The sequence below is a fragment of the Phlebotomus papatasi genome, chromosome 3 (genome assembly GCF_024763615.1).
Source record: "Phlebotomus papatasi isolate M1 chromosome 3, Ppap_2.1, whole genome shotgun sequence".
NCBI classification, from domain to species: Eukaryota; Metazoa; Arthropoda; class Insecta; order Diptera; family Psychodidae; genus Phlebotomus; species Phlebotomus papatasi.
In genome coordinates this window covers 60120218-60139102 of record NC_077224.1, presented here as the reverse complement: position 1 = coordinate 60139102, position 18885 = coordinate 60120218, and the positions used below count along the sequence as shown (strand labels likewise).

The following is an 18885-nucleotide window of genomic DNA, read 5'->3' as shown; positions in this document are numbered from 1 at the left end:
TTTTTTTCTTGGTGAATCTTTTAGTCAAAGAATGAAAATTTTGGGCTTTTATTAGTGTATTTTCTTTCTCAATAACAATATGTTTTTAGCTAAGTGTAGTTTCTAACAGCCCATACACAGAAAAATTGATATCAATATTCAAACAAATTACCTACACTTGTGTAAGGAAAACTATCAATACGGAAATAAACTTCTCTAATGTTGCTAAATATTTCCTTTTCCTATAGTGAAATTTTAAGAAACGATTTAATTGAGTAATAGTGCATTCAATGGGTCAAGCGGTAGAACATTCGCTCTATGATGCAAGTGTCTTAGGTTTGAATTCCCCTTAGATCACCAGGAATTTTTCTGGCGTTAAAGGTTTTCGAATTGCATCCACTGAGTTTCACTACACTTGATTCCACGGGGCATAGGACTGACAACCCCATCCTTGTATAAGAAAAAAATAATAATGGATGTTCCGAATTCCCCTTGCGGGAAGGCCTAAGTTCCTTTATGGAACATTTTACCACCGTTATTAATATTACAATGATTACAATAGTGAATCTAAAATAAATTTTTATTGTACAATTTTAACTTAAAGGGGGCGTGGCGTATTAGGTGAGATTCTTAACAATCTCACCTACTATAATCCTAACAAAATTTCATGTCGTCCGATCGGCCCTAAACTTTGCCAGAATGTGTTTGGCCACTTCCTGATCACGAATATATGGATGGCTAAAAACCGTTCTCGTCCGTCCGTCCGTCCGTCCGGCCGCTCTTTGGAGCTTAATAGCTCCTAAACTAAAAGAGATATCGACTTGCGGTTTTCGGCAAAGGTTATATATCGTATGAAAATTACAACTTGGTGCATTGACCCCCCACCCCCCACCCCTCCTTCCGCCATTTTGAGTACCCCCCTTTTTTGTTTTCTTAATGGCTCCGCCCCTGTGATCGATCGGGCTCAAATTTTAGGATGTTATAGCTGGGCTTTAGGGCTTTCCATCAATACCAAACTTAAGGTCCCCCGACCCCCCTGACCCGAGCTATAAGGGTCCAAAAAAAATTCTTAAAATGGCCATAACTCCGGTTCTAATTGTCAGAATTTAAAAGATGGGAGCTTTTTGGAAAGCTCTCGTGAAATGCCACTTTCCCTTCTAACATCGCAAGTTCGTAAAACCACCGCTAGGGGCGCTATTATTAAAAAGAAAATTTTTAAATCTTAAAAGTTAAATAACTCAAAAATTCCTTATGCAATCTGGCTGAAATTTTAGTATGTTGTAGCCGTTGATTATACCTATCAAACAAAAAAAACCTTAAGTCGATCCATAACCCCTGACCTGAGCTATAAGGGGTCAAAGTTCGAATATTGACCGGCCTCTATCTCCGGTTCTAATTAACATAGCGACCTAAATTTTACCTTTTTGGTTTCGTCTCGATGAGCACTTTCAGATGGAAGTTCAAAAAGTCCCCATAGGTGGCGCTGCGATAGCGTCAAAATTAATCGAAATTCAAAATCATTTTTCTCAAAAATTCCTTTGTGCAAGTTAATGAAATTTTAGTATGTTGTAGTCCTGTCTAGGACGTTTCCAAAATGGTGCGTATGTGCGCTGTGGTTAAAACAGAACCGGAGATATGAGGGGTCAAAGTTCCCGAAATTCAAAAAATTATATCTCCGGTTCTATGTGACCGATTTTGATGAATGAGGGCTTAAACGAAAGATCTCACCAAATGCTACAACTTTCTAGAATATTTGAACTTCGTGGGACCAACACCAGGGGCGCCACAGTCAAAAAACCAATTTCAATATCACATAACCTCAATTATCTCGACTGTCGCTGAACCGATTTTGATGATTACTTCGACATAATTGTAGAGGACATTTGTCTCTACATTTCGTTCATACATCATTTTCCGTTCAGACTACGGTATCACTCCGATTTTGCCGTTTAAGTGTGAAAAAATTGATTTTTCCCATAATAACGATTTGAAATCACTCAGATGCCAATTTGACTGCCTCTACTCCACCAAGACACTTAAAATAGGGTTTTAAATGGAAAGTCCCACAAAATACAACAATTCTTTGATATAGTTGAAGTTCAACAAATGACTACTTGGGGCGCTCTGGATGAAAAAACGAGTTAAGAAACAAAAAACCTCGATTATCTTGACTTCTGAGTAATCGATGAGATCATGTTCTATGGGAAAATTATAGAGAACATTCTGGTCTACATTTCATCCATATATCACTTTTCTGTCAGTTTATCCAAATCCTTGATATTTTGGTTTAAATACAAAATTTGTATAATTTCACGAATTTGATTCAAGATAACTGAATGGCGTCTCCCTACTTCAGCTCTAAATCAAATTTGCATGCACTCCGAGCTAGCTCACGTTAAGAATCTCACCTACATAAGCCGGTTAGGATTATCTGTCCCTTTTTTATAGACGATCATTTGAGTTTTTATTCTCAATATGAAAGTGGGATCATTGGCTTTTTGAGTAGGTATCCTTTTATCCTGTTATTAAATATTACAGAGAATAATAAAAATAAGAATTTTGTTTAGGTAACACACATGAGAGGGTGTCACAAAATTTTATAGGAGGAGCTTATTTTGGAGTTCAAATTGCAAAGCTGAAGTAAAAAAAAGTAAATATTAAGAATATTGTTTGTAAGCTCTAATAGGGCTTAATGAAGTGATAGTTGTCATTAACAGTAAGAGCAACATACAACGTACATGTTACAGAAATGTAGGGGAAACTGGGGTACCACCAAACACGGGGTACCACTAAACAATAATTTTTAGTTCTAAACTACTTGCATTATATCGACCATTTCTTCAGTGGACAACCTTACCTATAATGCCTATAAATTTCTATAAGTCTTGTCCTCTGAAGTCGAATATCTGATTAAAAATTCGCAGTGTTTGGTGCTACCCCGTGTTGGTGGTGTTTCAGTTTCCCCTAGCATCAAGATCGGTAGCTACGATCGTCATATAAGTCAAAAAATTGTCGAATGATTTTAGTCCTTGAATTGAAAAATTTCTGTATGAAACTAACCCATCTTCTTCTACATTGTCCATTCAAATTTTGTTTTCTGTAAGAGCTTTTTGTGTATCCCCTCACTCAAAAGCTCCACATACAGGCCTTCAAGTGTCTGGCAATTATCGTACAATCGCGGAAACTTTTTAATCCAAATGACGCAGTAATTTTTTTCTCTTTTCAAATCTCATCCAAAAGCATCGGATGTTGCTTCAAGTTGTGCGTTTCTGACTTGAGAAATAGGCTGTTATAGGATGGTGAGAAAAAAGGGGTTTTTCTTCCGCATATTTTGTGGTATATTTCATGTCTTGGCAAATCCCTAAAGTGGTTTCTTTGTTGGCGTACCTTCCACCATTGGCTTTTTCAAGCGTCATTCTCTCACTGACTTTTTATTGAGATAATGATAATGATCATGTTGAGTGGGTGAGAAATGTTTCGCATATTTTATCTCTTTTTACAATTGTAGCAATTTCCTTTTCGCCACTTCAGCGAGCTTTTTTCGCGTTGTTGTTGTGCCAAAAAAAAAATAAGCCCTACGATACTTCAAAAAGAGCCCAACACGATGGTACGCAGATAATATCTTAAAATTAGCAACTTGTCGTTGAAGATTATAGACCACAATAAGAGAAAAAAGACATATCCAAATGAGAGATTATTTCATTTTCTTTCCTTCTTAGCCCAAATTTAAATTTCCGTCCGCTCATTTTTCTCAGTTCTTCAGTATGATTTTCGTTTTATTTTTCCTTGCCAAAGCTACAATTACTTGAACCAGCAAAATTATTCTGAAATATAGGATGGTAAAATGTGAACAATACAAGTTTTATTGGTTGACTATTCTCCTCACAGATGAGAATATACTTAAATGCTGTGAATATCCCAAAATATTGCCGCCGAGTGTCATACAATGAATAATGTGCCAATCTAATAATACTTTTCACACTGGCTTTTATATGAATAAACCATAAAAAATGGATGATGATCAAATGAAAACACGATAGAAATAGAATGGGTGTCGTTATGTTGCAGCAGAAATGAGCTGTCATAAAGAAAATTGACTTTATATTAAACTCGAGGAGGAAAGTCCTCAAGCTATTTTGCTATTCTTTAAGCAGTTTGCTATAAGTTGGTGAATTTTCCCATCAAAATAGAACGAACTGAGAATTCTTTACAGCTCAATACATAAGTCAAGCTTTTACCCAATACACCGAGCTTTCAATGAAGGATCGTCTCGGCAAAAATGATAAATTGCATTAAAGCTGTTCTATGAATAAATCAAAAGCTTATTTCTCTGTATTATTATATAAAAATGATGTCTAATATAAAAAAACAAACAGTTTTTAGATTAAATTGCGTTAATGCTGCAAAAAAATAAATAAAAATAATAAATTCCAGAATAATGTGGTGAAAAATAAGTTGCTTTTCCATTTTTCATTCACAACAGATGAAGAAAGATTTGACTAAAATACAAGGGAAATCCTTTAATATTTCTGTAAAAAGTTCTTCGGTGGAAAGTTCTCTCGGTACTTTCATTTAATGAGGCTGTTACTACACTGAGAGAGAGAAATCCGAAAAAGTTAAAATAACATTCCGAAAATGCTAATTTTACCCTGCAATATTGATCCAAAATCGGTGTAAATATTACTCTTTTTAGGTGTATTAGGCAGGGGCCTCTCGACATTTCATTTTTCCATACGTTTTTGCATAGAGGCACTGAAGACTATTGGCAAGTTTTTTCCTAAAGAGAATTGACTTATCAGTCTGATATATTTCAAATCTTGCATTAAAAGCTATCTAAAAATACATATTTCATAATGTTTGCCAAAATTATACAAGAACTACGAGCAAATGTTTTTAAGTCGCGGTGCAATATCTGCAAAATTTTTATAAGGAAAAGTGAAAAACAGCTTCACTTTTTATTAGGCTTGATGGGCCCCTGTATTAAGGGTTAAAGTTACCCTTTTCCATGTTAATTTTACCCTTAAAAAGGTGCAAAATTAACATTAAAAAATGTTGATATATTTTTACATCTAAAAAGTGTTAAAGTTCTGAGGAAAAAAAGTTAATCGCACCCTCTTTTTTTTCTCAGTGTACTTTACAGATATTATTATAATTCCTATTTAAGAAATAATATTGTTATATTTATCCACTCTATTGAAACATCCTGAGAATCAGATGATGTAGGCAAAAGAATTGGTCAGTGCAAAAAAATCTTAACAAAAAATGTTTTTATTTATAATATTAGCATACAGAGGGTTGCAAAAAATATGAAAGATGCTTCATTCCCCTTTGCCAAACTTGAGATAGGATTTGACTCGTGTCCAAGTTGTATTATTCAATTATATATGCACTATATGTTCTATAAAACATTGCCAAAAATAAATTGATGAAATTAATAAGAATCTCACCTAATGTACATAGAGATAGATAATGTTTTTAATATTTCCAAGGAAAAAAATACTAAAATTTTGTTTTACAAATATCTCTAAAATAAATTAATCTTAGGATTAGAATAATCTTTAATTAACTGAATTATAACATTTATTTAAAATAAAAATTAAGTACTTTTTAGCAGTACTTTATCTTTACTGCTCATTTCTGTAATCGTTTTTTAACTTTTCTTTTTGGATAAAATTACCAAATTTGAAGATCTTTGGAAATATGTTTAATTTTTTTCTAATAAACTGCCTAGTATAAAATATTTAAATGCTTTTTATGAGCATTCCGATTTCAAATTACAAATTAATGATTGAAGTATCGGTAATGAATCGGTTAACCCGTTAAGGACGAATGGGACATCGGTGTCTCAAAAATAAAAAATAATTTTTTGAACTATTTAGAGGACAAAATAACTTTCTAGTCCAAACAATTGTTTTTGTTTTTGAGATGCCGGTGTCCCACTCGTTTTTAAAGGGTTAAGTACCGATAATTTCTATCATTTTTGCACAAATATTTTTTTTACCTTAAGTTTGCTCTCGAGATAGAGGTAAAACGGTAAGAGATAGCGACTTCTGGCTTTTGAACATATTAATACATATTACTTTTGATGACTCTCCTTAAATGAACATTATCTCGGAATGCCTTTTTTCTTTAAAACCATGTGTTTTAGATTATTTCTTAAAAGACTCTTTCAATTCATTCAGTTCATTTATTCACTATCAATCTCATCAGATAAACGGCAGAAACCACTGAATCACTAATCGCATATGCCAAATAGTTATGTTTACAATAAAATGAGGTGAAATACGGCACCTTTAAGTTGGGGTACTTTAAAAATTGGACTTTTTTCTCCTTTTTTTAACACTAAACTTACGTTTTTACGTTTTTGGTCGTTAATTTGGTCAAATTACAAAGCGCGGTAGGGTGTGATACTCAATAAATTTGTCTTGGAAAAGAGCAAAATATTAAAATTTTAAACACTGAAAAATATATTACATGCATATTTTAAAAAAAAATCATAAAGTTTGAAAGTGACAATGTACCATTGAAATATGTATTAATTTTAAGCCGGTCAATTTGACCGGGTCTTGGTAGGTTTAGTGTTAAAATGAATTGTGGCTTATGGAGCTAAGTTATATCGCAATATGTTCCACTTTCTTTAAAAATAGAAAAAGTGTCAAATTTTAATGCCACCCCTATTCAAAGATGCCCCACTTTCCCTTATTCTGTTTAGAATTTTTAAATAAGTGGAAGTTGTTGCACCGGATAAGAGCAACAGGAGCAAGCATAATGAGAGATTAGTGTGTCAGCTTGGACAAAGGAGGCACGTGTTGCTGAAACTGGAATTTATAGAGATTAGAGGAACAAGTTAGAACTACACATTGAAGGGGATTGGAATTGACGGAATTGACCCTGAGTTGGGGGGAAGGACCAGAGGGAATCTGAAGGAAATAAACCTTTATGGTAAGGGCGTCACTGCGTCTAGATCACCAGATCATCCAGATCAGCGGCCCCATCAACGGGGTGTCCCATGGGGTAGAGTTTTAGGGATGACTGCGTTGGCCTGTATTTTATACAAAGCTTATAGTGCTTTAAATAGGTGGGTAAAAAGGAGGCATAAATCCCAGAAAAAGCCCCACAATAAGGGCGACACACAAGGAAACAGGTCTGCCAAACGTGCAAAAAATGACTCAACTGTTCCAAAACCATTCTTGAGACACTCCGCAGACGAGTGGCATGAGTTCGGGGCAACGGGGCAACATCCGGGACACTATAAGAGTGCTCAGATGCGTAACTATGCCACAGATGACATTCCAGGAGAGGTTATTGATAGCGAAAACAACATCTGAATACTCCACTTCTAAGCAGAAGACCTATGAGCTTGCCTATGAGCGGAAGAATCTCCATTTTAAATTATAGAAGGGCAAAAGTCAACTTTGACCAACTTTGAAGGGCTCATTTTTTAACCGATTTTGTTATATTTGGATTTTTTGGAAAGGTATTGATATTTCGAACCCGGCTGTATCTGTGTTTATGAAGAATGAAACAATTTAATCGGTATTAAATCAGTATGACACTCAAAAAGTATGCGAAAAACTTCGAGCACTCCATAAAGCACTAGAGACGCTTTTTCATCTCTTTTTTTTTAAATAGCATTGAAACTTTTAATAAATTGAAATTTTTACCCAAGTTTACAGCATAAAGATTAAAATGAGGAAAGAACTCATAAAGTTGTGGCTCTATCTCGTAAAGGAAAAAGAGTTGGAAAAGCATCCAGGCTTTGCAAAAATCTTGAACTATTGACACAGATTTTAAGTCCCAAAATTATTAAAGTTTTTTTTTTAGTTTTTTAGAAGTTCAATTTATGGGTAAAAGCATAGTATTGATGAGTGCCAGCATTTGTCGAACGCTTAAACGGGTTAGATGTACACTGAGAGAAATCCGAAAAAGTTAAAATAACATTCTGAAAATGTTAATTTTACCCTGCAGTATTGATACGAAATCGGTGTAAATATTATGCTTTTTAGGTGTATTATGGGTTAAAGTTACCCCTTTTCATGTTAATTTTACGCTTAAAAAGGTGTAAAATTAACATTAAAAAATTTTGATATATTTTTACACCTAAAAAGTGTTAAAATTACGAGGAAAGAAGTTAATCGCACCCTCTTTTTTTCTCAGTGTACAAGTAACGTGATATAATTTATCAAAAACTGTCTCTGGAATTTAGAGGAAGGTTTTAGAGATCCTGAAGGCAAAAATTAAGGTATTGGGGATTATAGTAAGAAAGGGATTATTATTGCTCGCTTGGTTGAGTTCGAGCAATAAAATGCAAATGCTTTGATCTTCATTTACTTCAAATTAATTACGTTATATTTCTCGTTTGCAACTTTGTATGAATTAAAATCAAGAAAACGAGAATGCAAAGAAAAACAAGTAAAGAAAACAGGAAGAGAACACGTGAGCGATAGGGGAAAGGAGGGAAAAATCAGATGATCAACACTCAATCAGTCAATCAGTGTCTATCAGTCAATTTGCTGCTGGCGTTAGATGAGGATCGGGTTAATATTAGTATAATAAAGTAGTGCATATTTCAATTAATATAATTGTTCTCTCTAGTTTTGATGTGAGTTTTTTAAGCATTTTTTTTCGGTATTATTTGAAAGTTTATGAGCGCTTATAATTGTGTGCTTCAACAGGCACTAAATAACGGACCAAGGACCGAAATATCGACAAATAAAACGAATTAAAAACAAGTATAAAATTAGAGCAAAATTTATTAAGCTTTGAAAGTGAATTTTCAATAACGTTTTTCTCTCAACATTGTGTAAAATGTGTCACACAGAAACTTCATTTTTTACTTGAAACTAAATGCAGTGTTTTATTGTTATTTTTATAGAACACTGTACACACTATCAGGCACTATTAATTTTACAAAAAGTTGTACATGTTTTTAATTTGAATCGACTATATTTTTTCTCAAAATTAAACTGTGTTTAGATTTTTACTGAGTTGATATTTTCAACTTGATACATTATCCCCATTATCCTTTATGCATACGTTATTAAACATGACACATTGAAGTATTTAAATTTCATCACGTTCTCTGAAAAATAGCACAAAAATATTACCAAGAGTTTCGATTTGTTTTCTTTTCTGATCTTAACCCTCTAACGGTGTTTTCTTTAATATGCAAAAAAAAGTTCTAAAACAATGTTTTCTAGGATAATTATGATCCAATAAAGTCGAAAAAACCATCCATTCTTCATTATCTCTTTTAGTTTAGACGCTAGGTGAGAAAATATAAAAAAATTTTGAAACTCTTTTTGCTTCTAAAATTCACACTTTTAGTTTTTTCAATTTTTTTAAATAAAATGTACAAAGTAGAATGACATATCTTTCAGTAAAAAATAAATTTATTTTAGTCAGATAACTTTAAATCGGTATTTTTATGGAAACTGGAAATTAGTTTCTTTTGCACAAATATTTTTTGTTGCTTTTTCTCTGTCCTGTCACACAAAACTGGGAATAGCAACAAAACGAAGACTCAAAATGAGTTCAAACTTTCAAAAGATATTTATAAGACTATTACCGAGGACACTATAGCACTTTTAAATAAATAAAACCTTAATTGTCGCTGTAAATGTGATTTTTGTGAAGACCGCCTGGAGGCGGTCTTACCCGTTAGAGGGTTGATTTAAAAATACTTTAAGCTGAACTTAAGCATTTTAATAAATTTGAGTGTAGGGTTTTTTTCTAAGTTAATTTGATATTTGCTTTTTCAATAATTATAAGTAATATCACTTAGAGTTGTGAACAATAAATAAATAAAACTGGGTAATTTACAGAGAATATATTTTTAAATTAAACTATTAAATTTTTTATCTAGATATTTTCTGCATATTTTACAGAATTATCCCTACTTGTAAGCTAAATGATTCTGCACTGATTTGATTTGCAATTGAACCCTAAAATTTTCACTATGGAGAATTTCATTATTTTTTTTTCTAATTTCCAATTCAAGTGAAATTCTGTTCGATAGAGTGGAAAAAAAGCTTTTCATGCCTCATGGGGATAAATATTACAAGAGGATCACAAAATGCTTTTATATGTCACCATTGAATAATTAAGCATATTTTTGGTCCAACAATATTTCCTCTATTACTCATTCAGGGCATGAATTGTATTTTTTTCTTGTTCACATATTCTGTTTGGAATTGAGGATAAATTTTCATTGAAAATCTCACATTTTGATTTGAATTCAAACATCAATATTCTCATATGGTATTCAATTAATGAACAATATAAAATCAGTGATATTTATTGACTCACCAAAGAGCATTCCAAACTCATTAAACTTATCAGAAACACTCACAAATTGAAATAAAAATTTCAAGTGATGCCACCAATTTTGATTTAATTTTATACCTATTCTGAAAATGATATTAATCCTTGTTGTTGATATATTTTTAATGAATAGTAATTAATTCACTGTCACACAAATACGAATCCACAACTGTACTTTACACTTTTAATCATGACTGTTGACGATGCTGCATTGGTTTAAAGAGGAAAATATGTGAAAACAAATATGTATTCAGTAGAATATGAATTGAATCGGTATATATCTTGGATAAAGGAAATATAGGATAATTCCTTTAGGACGTTATATCCTATATTATAGAGTATCTTTAAACTCTGCATGGATGCTGTAGTCATTTATCAAGTGGTTTTGGTGCAGATTGATAGTGGATTGATGGATGAATGCACCCACAAGCAATTTCCATTACAATCTTCTCAGAGATATGTGGTGAGATTTTCAATTTTTACAACAATATCCCACATTTGATCCCTTAGCTAATGGATTCTTAAAGTTGAAGACATATCATTAATCCTAATTAATTATCATGCCATTTGTGATTTTCAAATTTCTCTATAAAGCGACAAGCGTCTGAGCTTTACTGGAACTCGTAAAATCTACCCTAAAAACTGGTTACGAAAAGCTAATGAACAGTAAAAAAAATAATTTGATTATCAGAAAATAAAATTTTATTAGTACTCAATTTAGAACTTAAAATATAATGAAAGTTTTATGCAACTTTTGGCAAGGGGAAAATGAAGTGCTATTCACGATATAATATATTATTTGTAAGCATTTCATATATCAAATTAGATAAAGGGGGAGGTGGTGCTACTTTGAGCTGTGGGGCTAGATTGTTAAACGACTTTTTCGTCTATTTCTAAATGAAGCTGATCCTTGCAATTATTTTATTTAGTTCCTCAATTATTTTGTCCACCCAAATTACATCACGTTAAAACCCAGATTCCTTTATAAATATGCGAAAAAATCGTATAACAATATAGCCCCACAGCTCAAAATAGCCCCATCTCCCCATATCTATTTTTGTGTAGATTTTGGTTTTTTACAGACCAAAATTTAATGTTTTACTGATGAAATTTATTTCTTCTCACTTAGGGTAAAGTGATATAATTTGGAATTAGTGTTACAAGTTGGACAATTCGCTGGTACAAGTTGGACATGGTTTTTTTCTTGATAAATACAGTACAAAATTTGTTTTTAAGCACAAGGAACCAAATTATAAAACTAAAGCATTAAAAATATACAAATAAAAATGAAGTACTAAATTTATCAAGACAAAAAGCCCTGTCCAAATTGTACCATTGTCCAACTTGTACCACTGTCCAACTTGTATCACTTTACCCTACTTGTACAGGGCAAAGAAAGAAGCGAACATATTAATTCAGAGCTTTCCGTGTATTGTGCTCGTAATTTTTATAAATCACTTTAAAATTTGCATTAAAATTGCACAGAAGAAATAGATTTGTCTCAGTTTTATAATCGATAAACATTTTTATACAAAATATCAACTAATTTGATCAGTAAAAAATAGTTTTGTTCAGTAAAATTGTGAAAACTGCTCTGTCTTGGAGTTCGAGCAGTTAAAAAATAAATTTAGTCAATGAAAAATTTACAGTTATAAATTTAAAATTGGCTGTAGAATGTAGAAATTCAATTTAATCAACAAACTAATCAATTTTGGTTAGCAAATCAATTATGATCAAAATATAAAATTCACTTTTATAGAGTGTACGGCCAATTTGACAGTTGTTAACCCAGTCGAAGGCTAAACTCACCAATCCCAATCCTTCATTCCTATGACAAACCCAACATATTATCCCTGGCAATTAACGGCAATTAACATCAGTACTTCATTGACTAAGTGAGTATCAGTCGTGTCACCTTCTGTTTCCCAATTTCCCTATACACTACTGATGAAAATGAAAGGATCACCGAGGATCCTTTCAAAGTATTCCTGTTTTGACACTTATTCAACTCCGAAATAAATTAATAAAAACAATAAAGAAGTCATCTTTGGTGTTCGCTCAGACGAGAAAATTATGATATAAGTATTATGATAAGACATAATCACACCGAACAGACTGGGCTTTTCTACATGGTCATTGCTTTTTTACGCCTTCATTGCTTTTTTACACGTGGAAAAAATAATCAAAAAAATCCGGTACCAAACCAATTTTTGCACTAATTTGATACTCCTATTTTTTACGCCTTATGAGACAATATTCTTTTAAAAAAAAATGATGTATTAGTAAAATTGTCCGTTTATAAGTACCTTGAGAAAAGAGCAAAGAGCAATTCACCAGTCAATTGCTTTTTGCTCTTGATTCGAGGTGTTTAGATTTGGCAAATTTTACTAATAATTCAGTTTCATTTTAAAGAATATTGTTTCAGAGAATGAAAAAAAACATCAAATTGGTGCAAAAATTGGTTTGGTGCCGCAATTTTTTGATGTAGAAAAGCCTAGTCTGTTCGAATCTATCGTGACAAATATTCACGCTTTTTTTAATTGATAGCTCGTTATCAAATTGATGTCCAATTGCGTGGGGTCCACCAAAAAATTGGAAAATATATTCTCTTCCTTTTGTGGAATCACATTTTTTATAGCGGCCCTCGCTGGTTGGCCTTGGACATCCAAAAAGAAAGTTCAAGATGTAGGGTTAAGTGATACAAGTTGGACATAGTGTTACAAGTTGGACAATTCGCCGGTACAAGTTGGACATGCCTTTTTTCTTGATAAATACGGTACAAAATTTGTTTTTAAGCACAAGGAACCAAATTATAAAACTAAAGCATTAAAAATATACAAATAATACTTGTATTATTGTCCAACTTGTACCACTTTACCCTACTCTCTAAATGAAACCTTCAGATTCGAGCTTTTCACTGATCATGAAAATTTACTTTTTCACTCCCTAGCACTACACTTGATCACCAAACACTATCAACTATCCATTCCACTTTTTGGCCAAAAAGATTATCCTGGCCTTAAGAACTCTTCGCCAAATTTTATTTACTCTCTGGAGAACAAGTAAAAAATACATGTATTAGGGAAATTCAATTAGATTTAAACTATTGTGGTCCTTTCACTTTCTCCTTAAAAAATACTCTAGTATTTACTTTGAGATTAAAGCTCTTATTTTACTTTTTGTTTTTTAATTTTCTTTTGGGGAAATTGAGGAATGAAATGTTTTCCCGGTTTTCCTATATAAATTTTAAAGAAAATTCTATACAGAACAACTTAAGTTTGTTTTTTTTTCTATTTACTCAGTTGTTCATGTTATTAAGTTATATACCCTGCGAAAATTTCCTGAGGTTTTCAATTAGGAAAAGTAGTTTAAAAGTTTGACAATTATTATCCTGGAATTTTATTTAGTTTTTCAATAGTGTTAATTTATTATTAATCGTATGGAGACACTTTACTAGCTATTACAATGAAATCATTACAATGTGTCCCGTGTTGGATTTATAATGTATTTCGTTAGGAACAATCATATTTACCAGAGTTTTACTAAAGTTTTTGAAAAACTTATACGTTATTTCTTGAAAAAGCGTAGTAGAATTTTTAAAAATTTGTACATTTTTTTTTAAAAAGTTGAATTGCATTTATCATTTAATATAAATAAATCAAAAAATATAAAAGATGGATTTTATTTTATATTTTATATTTGAAAAGTTCTGCTTAGGGGGATATGAGGCTACTTTGAGCCATGGGGCTATATTGATATACTATTTTTCGCATATTTCTAAAGAAAGCTAGGCACTGTCATAATTCAATTTAAGTCCATATTTTGTATTTCAATTATATTACGTTAAAGTCCAGTTTATCTTAGAAATAAGGTAAAAAAATATTACTCGACCGGGTTCCCCGATTCGACCTGTAGGTCAATTTTTGAATGTTTGATAGTCAATTTCGTCAATTTCTGTGAATTTGTCACTGGTTCGTATTTTTCATGGAATAATTGACATATGAATGTTAGATCATACGCAAAATATTATAGCAAATATAAATAAATTGAATAAATAAATCTACCGGTCGAGATGAGCAACCGGTCGAGCGGGGGCACGTTATCTTACGCGAATAACTCGAATATCAATGTAACCCCACAGCTCAAAGTAACCCCAGATTCCCCTACGGACAATTATTTTTCATTTTTTCATTTCATTTATTTCAAGTACTGCTTTTGAGCTAGAGATCTTGAAAGCAAAAATTTAGACAGAGATATAGGTGTACAAAGAATTCAATGTTTGTGCGATAGCGGCCCCCGCCGTCTTAGCGTTGGTAACCAACCTCCAGAGTAAAACGGTGGAAAACTCAAAAAAGTTAATAATTAATAAATGAAATTAATTTAAATTAAATTAATTAAATAAAAAAGATAATAATTACTCAAAAAAGTTTTTAGGCGCGCTTGTGATCAGGGCAACTCCCTTTGACAAAGTACTACCTGGGTCTAAGGCCATTTATTATAAAACATTTTAAAAATAATTAAATTATAAAATAATAATATGATGAAATGAGTGATTTTTCGACGAATTTCACTTTATTTAAACTGAAATTTATATTTGTACCCATTTAAGAAAATTTCGCTTCCATGTTCTATACTTACCCATGGTTGGGGTACATAGTTTGAGAAGATTATAAATTAGCTGAAACAATGTGGTACACAATTCCTATCCGTTGTTTTAATATCAACTTCCAGTCAAACACGAGAATTAGACGGTTTTAAGAGTCCTTCGTAGAGCTGATTATAAAGCTATTTAAATAATAATACATACACAAGATGAAGTATAATCATAGAAACGTAGAACATTCTTATGCTAATCATTTAAGTATAAAATAAATAAGCAAAAAAAAATAAAGTGTTATGCCTTAAAAAACCCATTTTTTATTATTTCCTAAATATTTTTTCATGTCATTTTTACGAGATAAATTCGTTTATTTTGCGAATTGTAAATGGTCTTTCGGATCAAACATCCGTGATTTCCGAACTCTCCGTGATTTCACTAACTCTTGGTAAGAGCAAACTTTCAGATTTGCAGAAATCAAATTTATGTACATCCAACAAGCATTTTGACTGTGGTGAATATCATGGAAAAGCTCTTCTTGAGAAAGTAAAGTATCTTATTGTGATGGAATTTCTCATAATGCACTTAAGAATAAGTGGTGAGAAGCACTTGGAATACAACGGTGAGACTGACATAATTCGGTGATAGAACCACCCAATTCAAGTAAATTTTCGCACTCATCCCTAATTTGTCTTTTAATTTAGTGTTAAAAACTTTAACTCTATTTCTTAATTAAATGGCAGCACCAGTTTCAAAAAACGATGTCAAAACTTTTATGAACATCTGTCGGGCTGTTCCATTTCATTTCATTCCCTCCTATTAAGTTTGCCATATTCTTAAGTAGAAACCCATTTTCCAGAGTGCGGTAGAATACTTGTGATAAGATTTTCATATTGCTCAATTTCTGTTTTCATGAGGCAGTGCTCGATAAATTATCCAATTGTGGGTGGATAGTCCTGGAAGTATTGAAAAGAAAAAAAAAACTGGGGGAAAAAAAGTCCAAGCATTTTCTAATAACAGTCAATTTTGTGCTGTTTTCTCCCATTTAACCCTCCCAGGGTTTTCTGCTTGAGTTTGCTGTGAGCTTTTTCGCTCTGGGGCGGAACTTTCGATACAAATAGTGAATTATTAAGTGCAGCGCAGTGGTAGGAATGAGTCTCACTAATTTTGTGGTTGATTTCCTACGAATTAATTACAGTATTCCACAACCTCCCAGTAAAATCCCAACAAATGGAAAAAGATGAGGGGTTTCTCCTGGAGTGTATTGTTTAATTGAAATCTCCATTTCACATATATCACGTACATCTATGTAGGAATTGGTCAGGATGTGGGTGTTATATAATGTTACAATTCTAGGTTTTTTTTCCCAACAACATCCCTCGTAATGGTTGCATGCAGTACAACCCCTTCCGATGCTTCTATATTCAACCCAGAGAAAGAAAATAGACAGTACGTTGGTTCACCTTTTTCCATGATACAATTTCATGTTGGAACTTATTTAGCTGTGGAAATGGGGCGGGATGGAGAAATTAGAATGAAGGAATTAAAGTCTGTGTCATGAAAGTCTCTCTCACATGCTTAATCATCAAGGTCTATATACCTCACTTGATTATTCTCGCCCTTAAAGGACCTCTCTGTCCCAATAGAAAATTCCATCTAGCACATTCTTCATATAATACAGCAACTTTTAATTAAGTATCTGCCAGTGAGAGTCAATAAATGAGCAAAAACCCATTGATATTGTGACAAAATCGATTAATATTTACCCATTTGACCATTTTCTCATAATTCCCATTGGTTTTTGTTTTCTCTTTTCAGGACTTGAGAAAGATGGTCGTCAGCTGCCTGAGATGAAGATGGCAAATAAGATTATACTTCTCCTGCTGGTAAGTGAATACGTATAGATCTAACTCAATACAAATTGAAGAAAGGAGAACAAAAGATTTTTTTTACCACTGCGATAAGGATATTTTCCACAGGATTTTCTTGTATTTTCTGTGTTCTAGATAATTAATTTCAATCCCATGAAGTGTCCTTTTAAAGTCAAATCTTTTTCTTACCCCTAACATTTTTTTTGCACTCTGATAGCATTTCCTAGAACATCCTAAAACAAATGTGATGTTAATTGGAATATTTGCGTCCCTCACAATTTCCACAAAATTCCTTTTCCACAATAGGATAAGATTAAATTAATTGTATACAAAGAGGAAGGCCTTTAGGATATCTTTTTTTTCCTTTCCATTTTACCCGACACTGGCAAAAATTTATTCTGATATAAGGGGTGCCCAAGAAAACACAGTGTACCCTGTGAAAATGTCATGCCGTTTGAAGAAACTTTCTTTTTAAACAAAAAACACTTAGGGGAAGGGCTCATAATTTTGACCAGTCTGCTTATAATCATCGATGTTCCAAGTTTGAAGTGCGATATTTTCAATACTAATTGACTTTTTTTGTTACTCTCTTTTCAGAAGGGTTGTTTAGAAACTTGGCAAGGGTTTATTGTCTTTGTTTTTACTAAAATGACTTTTAATACGATTAAAAATGAATTGAAATGTAGAGGTGAATTTGACTCTTATTTTGGACAACTTGGTTATTAATTTGGACAACTTGGTTACATATTTGAACAGCTAATCCGCCTCAAGAGGATGCCCATTGTTCTTCATTTCATGAACAAATCTAACCTAGTCCTCTTCCTGTTCATGTAAGGGAAACGTAGAATGTCACAAGAGGCCCGAAAACTTTCCATATCATTCATTAAAGTGAGTTGACTTCGGTACTCCCAGTACGTGCGGATTCGCTCATACCTTGGCCTTTCCGGGAGCCTTTCAAGGAATTTCTCGCTACATCTCGTTCGTAGAGATGATGCTCCTTTGTTTCTCCAGGCATTTGTCCAACCTAGTCATCACAAAAGCTAAAACTTCACAAAATTTCGTGAGAAAAACACCTGTCCAAAATAAGGAGTATCACCTCACTGGTAAAGGTCTTAAAAAATTTCCCATTTTTCACACGAAAAATCTAATTCACAAGGCAAATCTCACTTCAGGTCAAATGTACAAATCACCACTAACGTGAATCAACACAATATTCAATGAATATTCATTAATATCCCTAAAAAAAAAGCGAAGAAACATTGCTAGTACTTCACCACAGCTAAATAAGACTGAAGTACACACGAAGTTCTGTCATATTTCTCGTAAGAAATTGCTCACGCTGAATTTTCAACAAAGCAATTTCAACTCAAATCATTTTCAAAATTTAACGTTTTTAGTGTTAAAATCTTCCAAAAAGAACAAATATTTAGAGAGAATTCATTATTCATCAAATATTGGAATAAAAATCCATCATTTTAATCAATTAATTTTTAGTGTCCAATTTTATCCTCAAAGTGTTCAAAATGAGAAACTGGACAAAATTATGAGCCTTTCCCCTATATTGGAAAATACATTTGAAACAAACTAAGAAAGTATAACCAAAAATTTAAGTTATTATTATCAGTTTTTCAAAGACAAAAACAAATCAGGACGAAAATATCTAATTTACCTCTCAATTCTGAATATTGATTCTTAAGTCTGGTTTTAAAAGCTCATTATTCTTCAGAAATAATTTAAATTTTAATGTTTTTAATTTCCTTAAATCGTTAAATTAGAATATAATTAATTCAACAATAAGCTAAAGTGAAAAGATTAAACATCTTTAGTTGTTCTTTAATTTTGATTATGTTATCGTACATTAAGATTTTTACTGAAATTCACATTATTTCCTTTCCATTCCATTCCATTCATATTTTTTCCCATATTGATAGATAGTATTAAGTCACACATTTCCTGAAAAAAAGTCAGATTCATTAAAGGAATATAGGAAAATATAAAGTCAGCGTATGTGTGAAGCCTGAGAGCCTTTGTCTCTGCATCATAAAATATTTAGAATTTGAAAATATTTTAGATCAATTTAAACCTATTTTTTCGAACAAAGTCTACCTGGGAACA

The 18885-nt window shown here is 32.3% G+C and overlaps 1 protein-coding gene across 4 annotated transcripts in view; it reads left to right on the top strand.

The window, feature by feature from the left end:
• LOC129807031 (protein madd-4) overlaps positions 1-18885 on the top strand; it is a 168141-nt gene that overhangs the window by 47638 nt on the left and 101618 nt on the right. The window contains exons 1-2 of one of the 4 annotated variants that reach the window (XM_055855980.1): positions 8483-10765; positions 16718-16785. In XM_055855980.1, coding sequence (XP_055711955.1) covers positions 10720-10765; positions 16718-16785 — 114 coding nt within the window. In that variant the 5' untranslated portion in view covers positions 8483-10719. Of the gene's footprint in view, positions 1-8482; positions 10766-16717; positions 16786-18885 lie in introns of those variants that run through there. The other 3 variants (XM_055855983.1, XM_055855981.1, XM_055855979.1) reach the window with 3 other exon arrangements.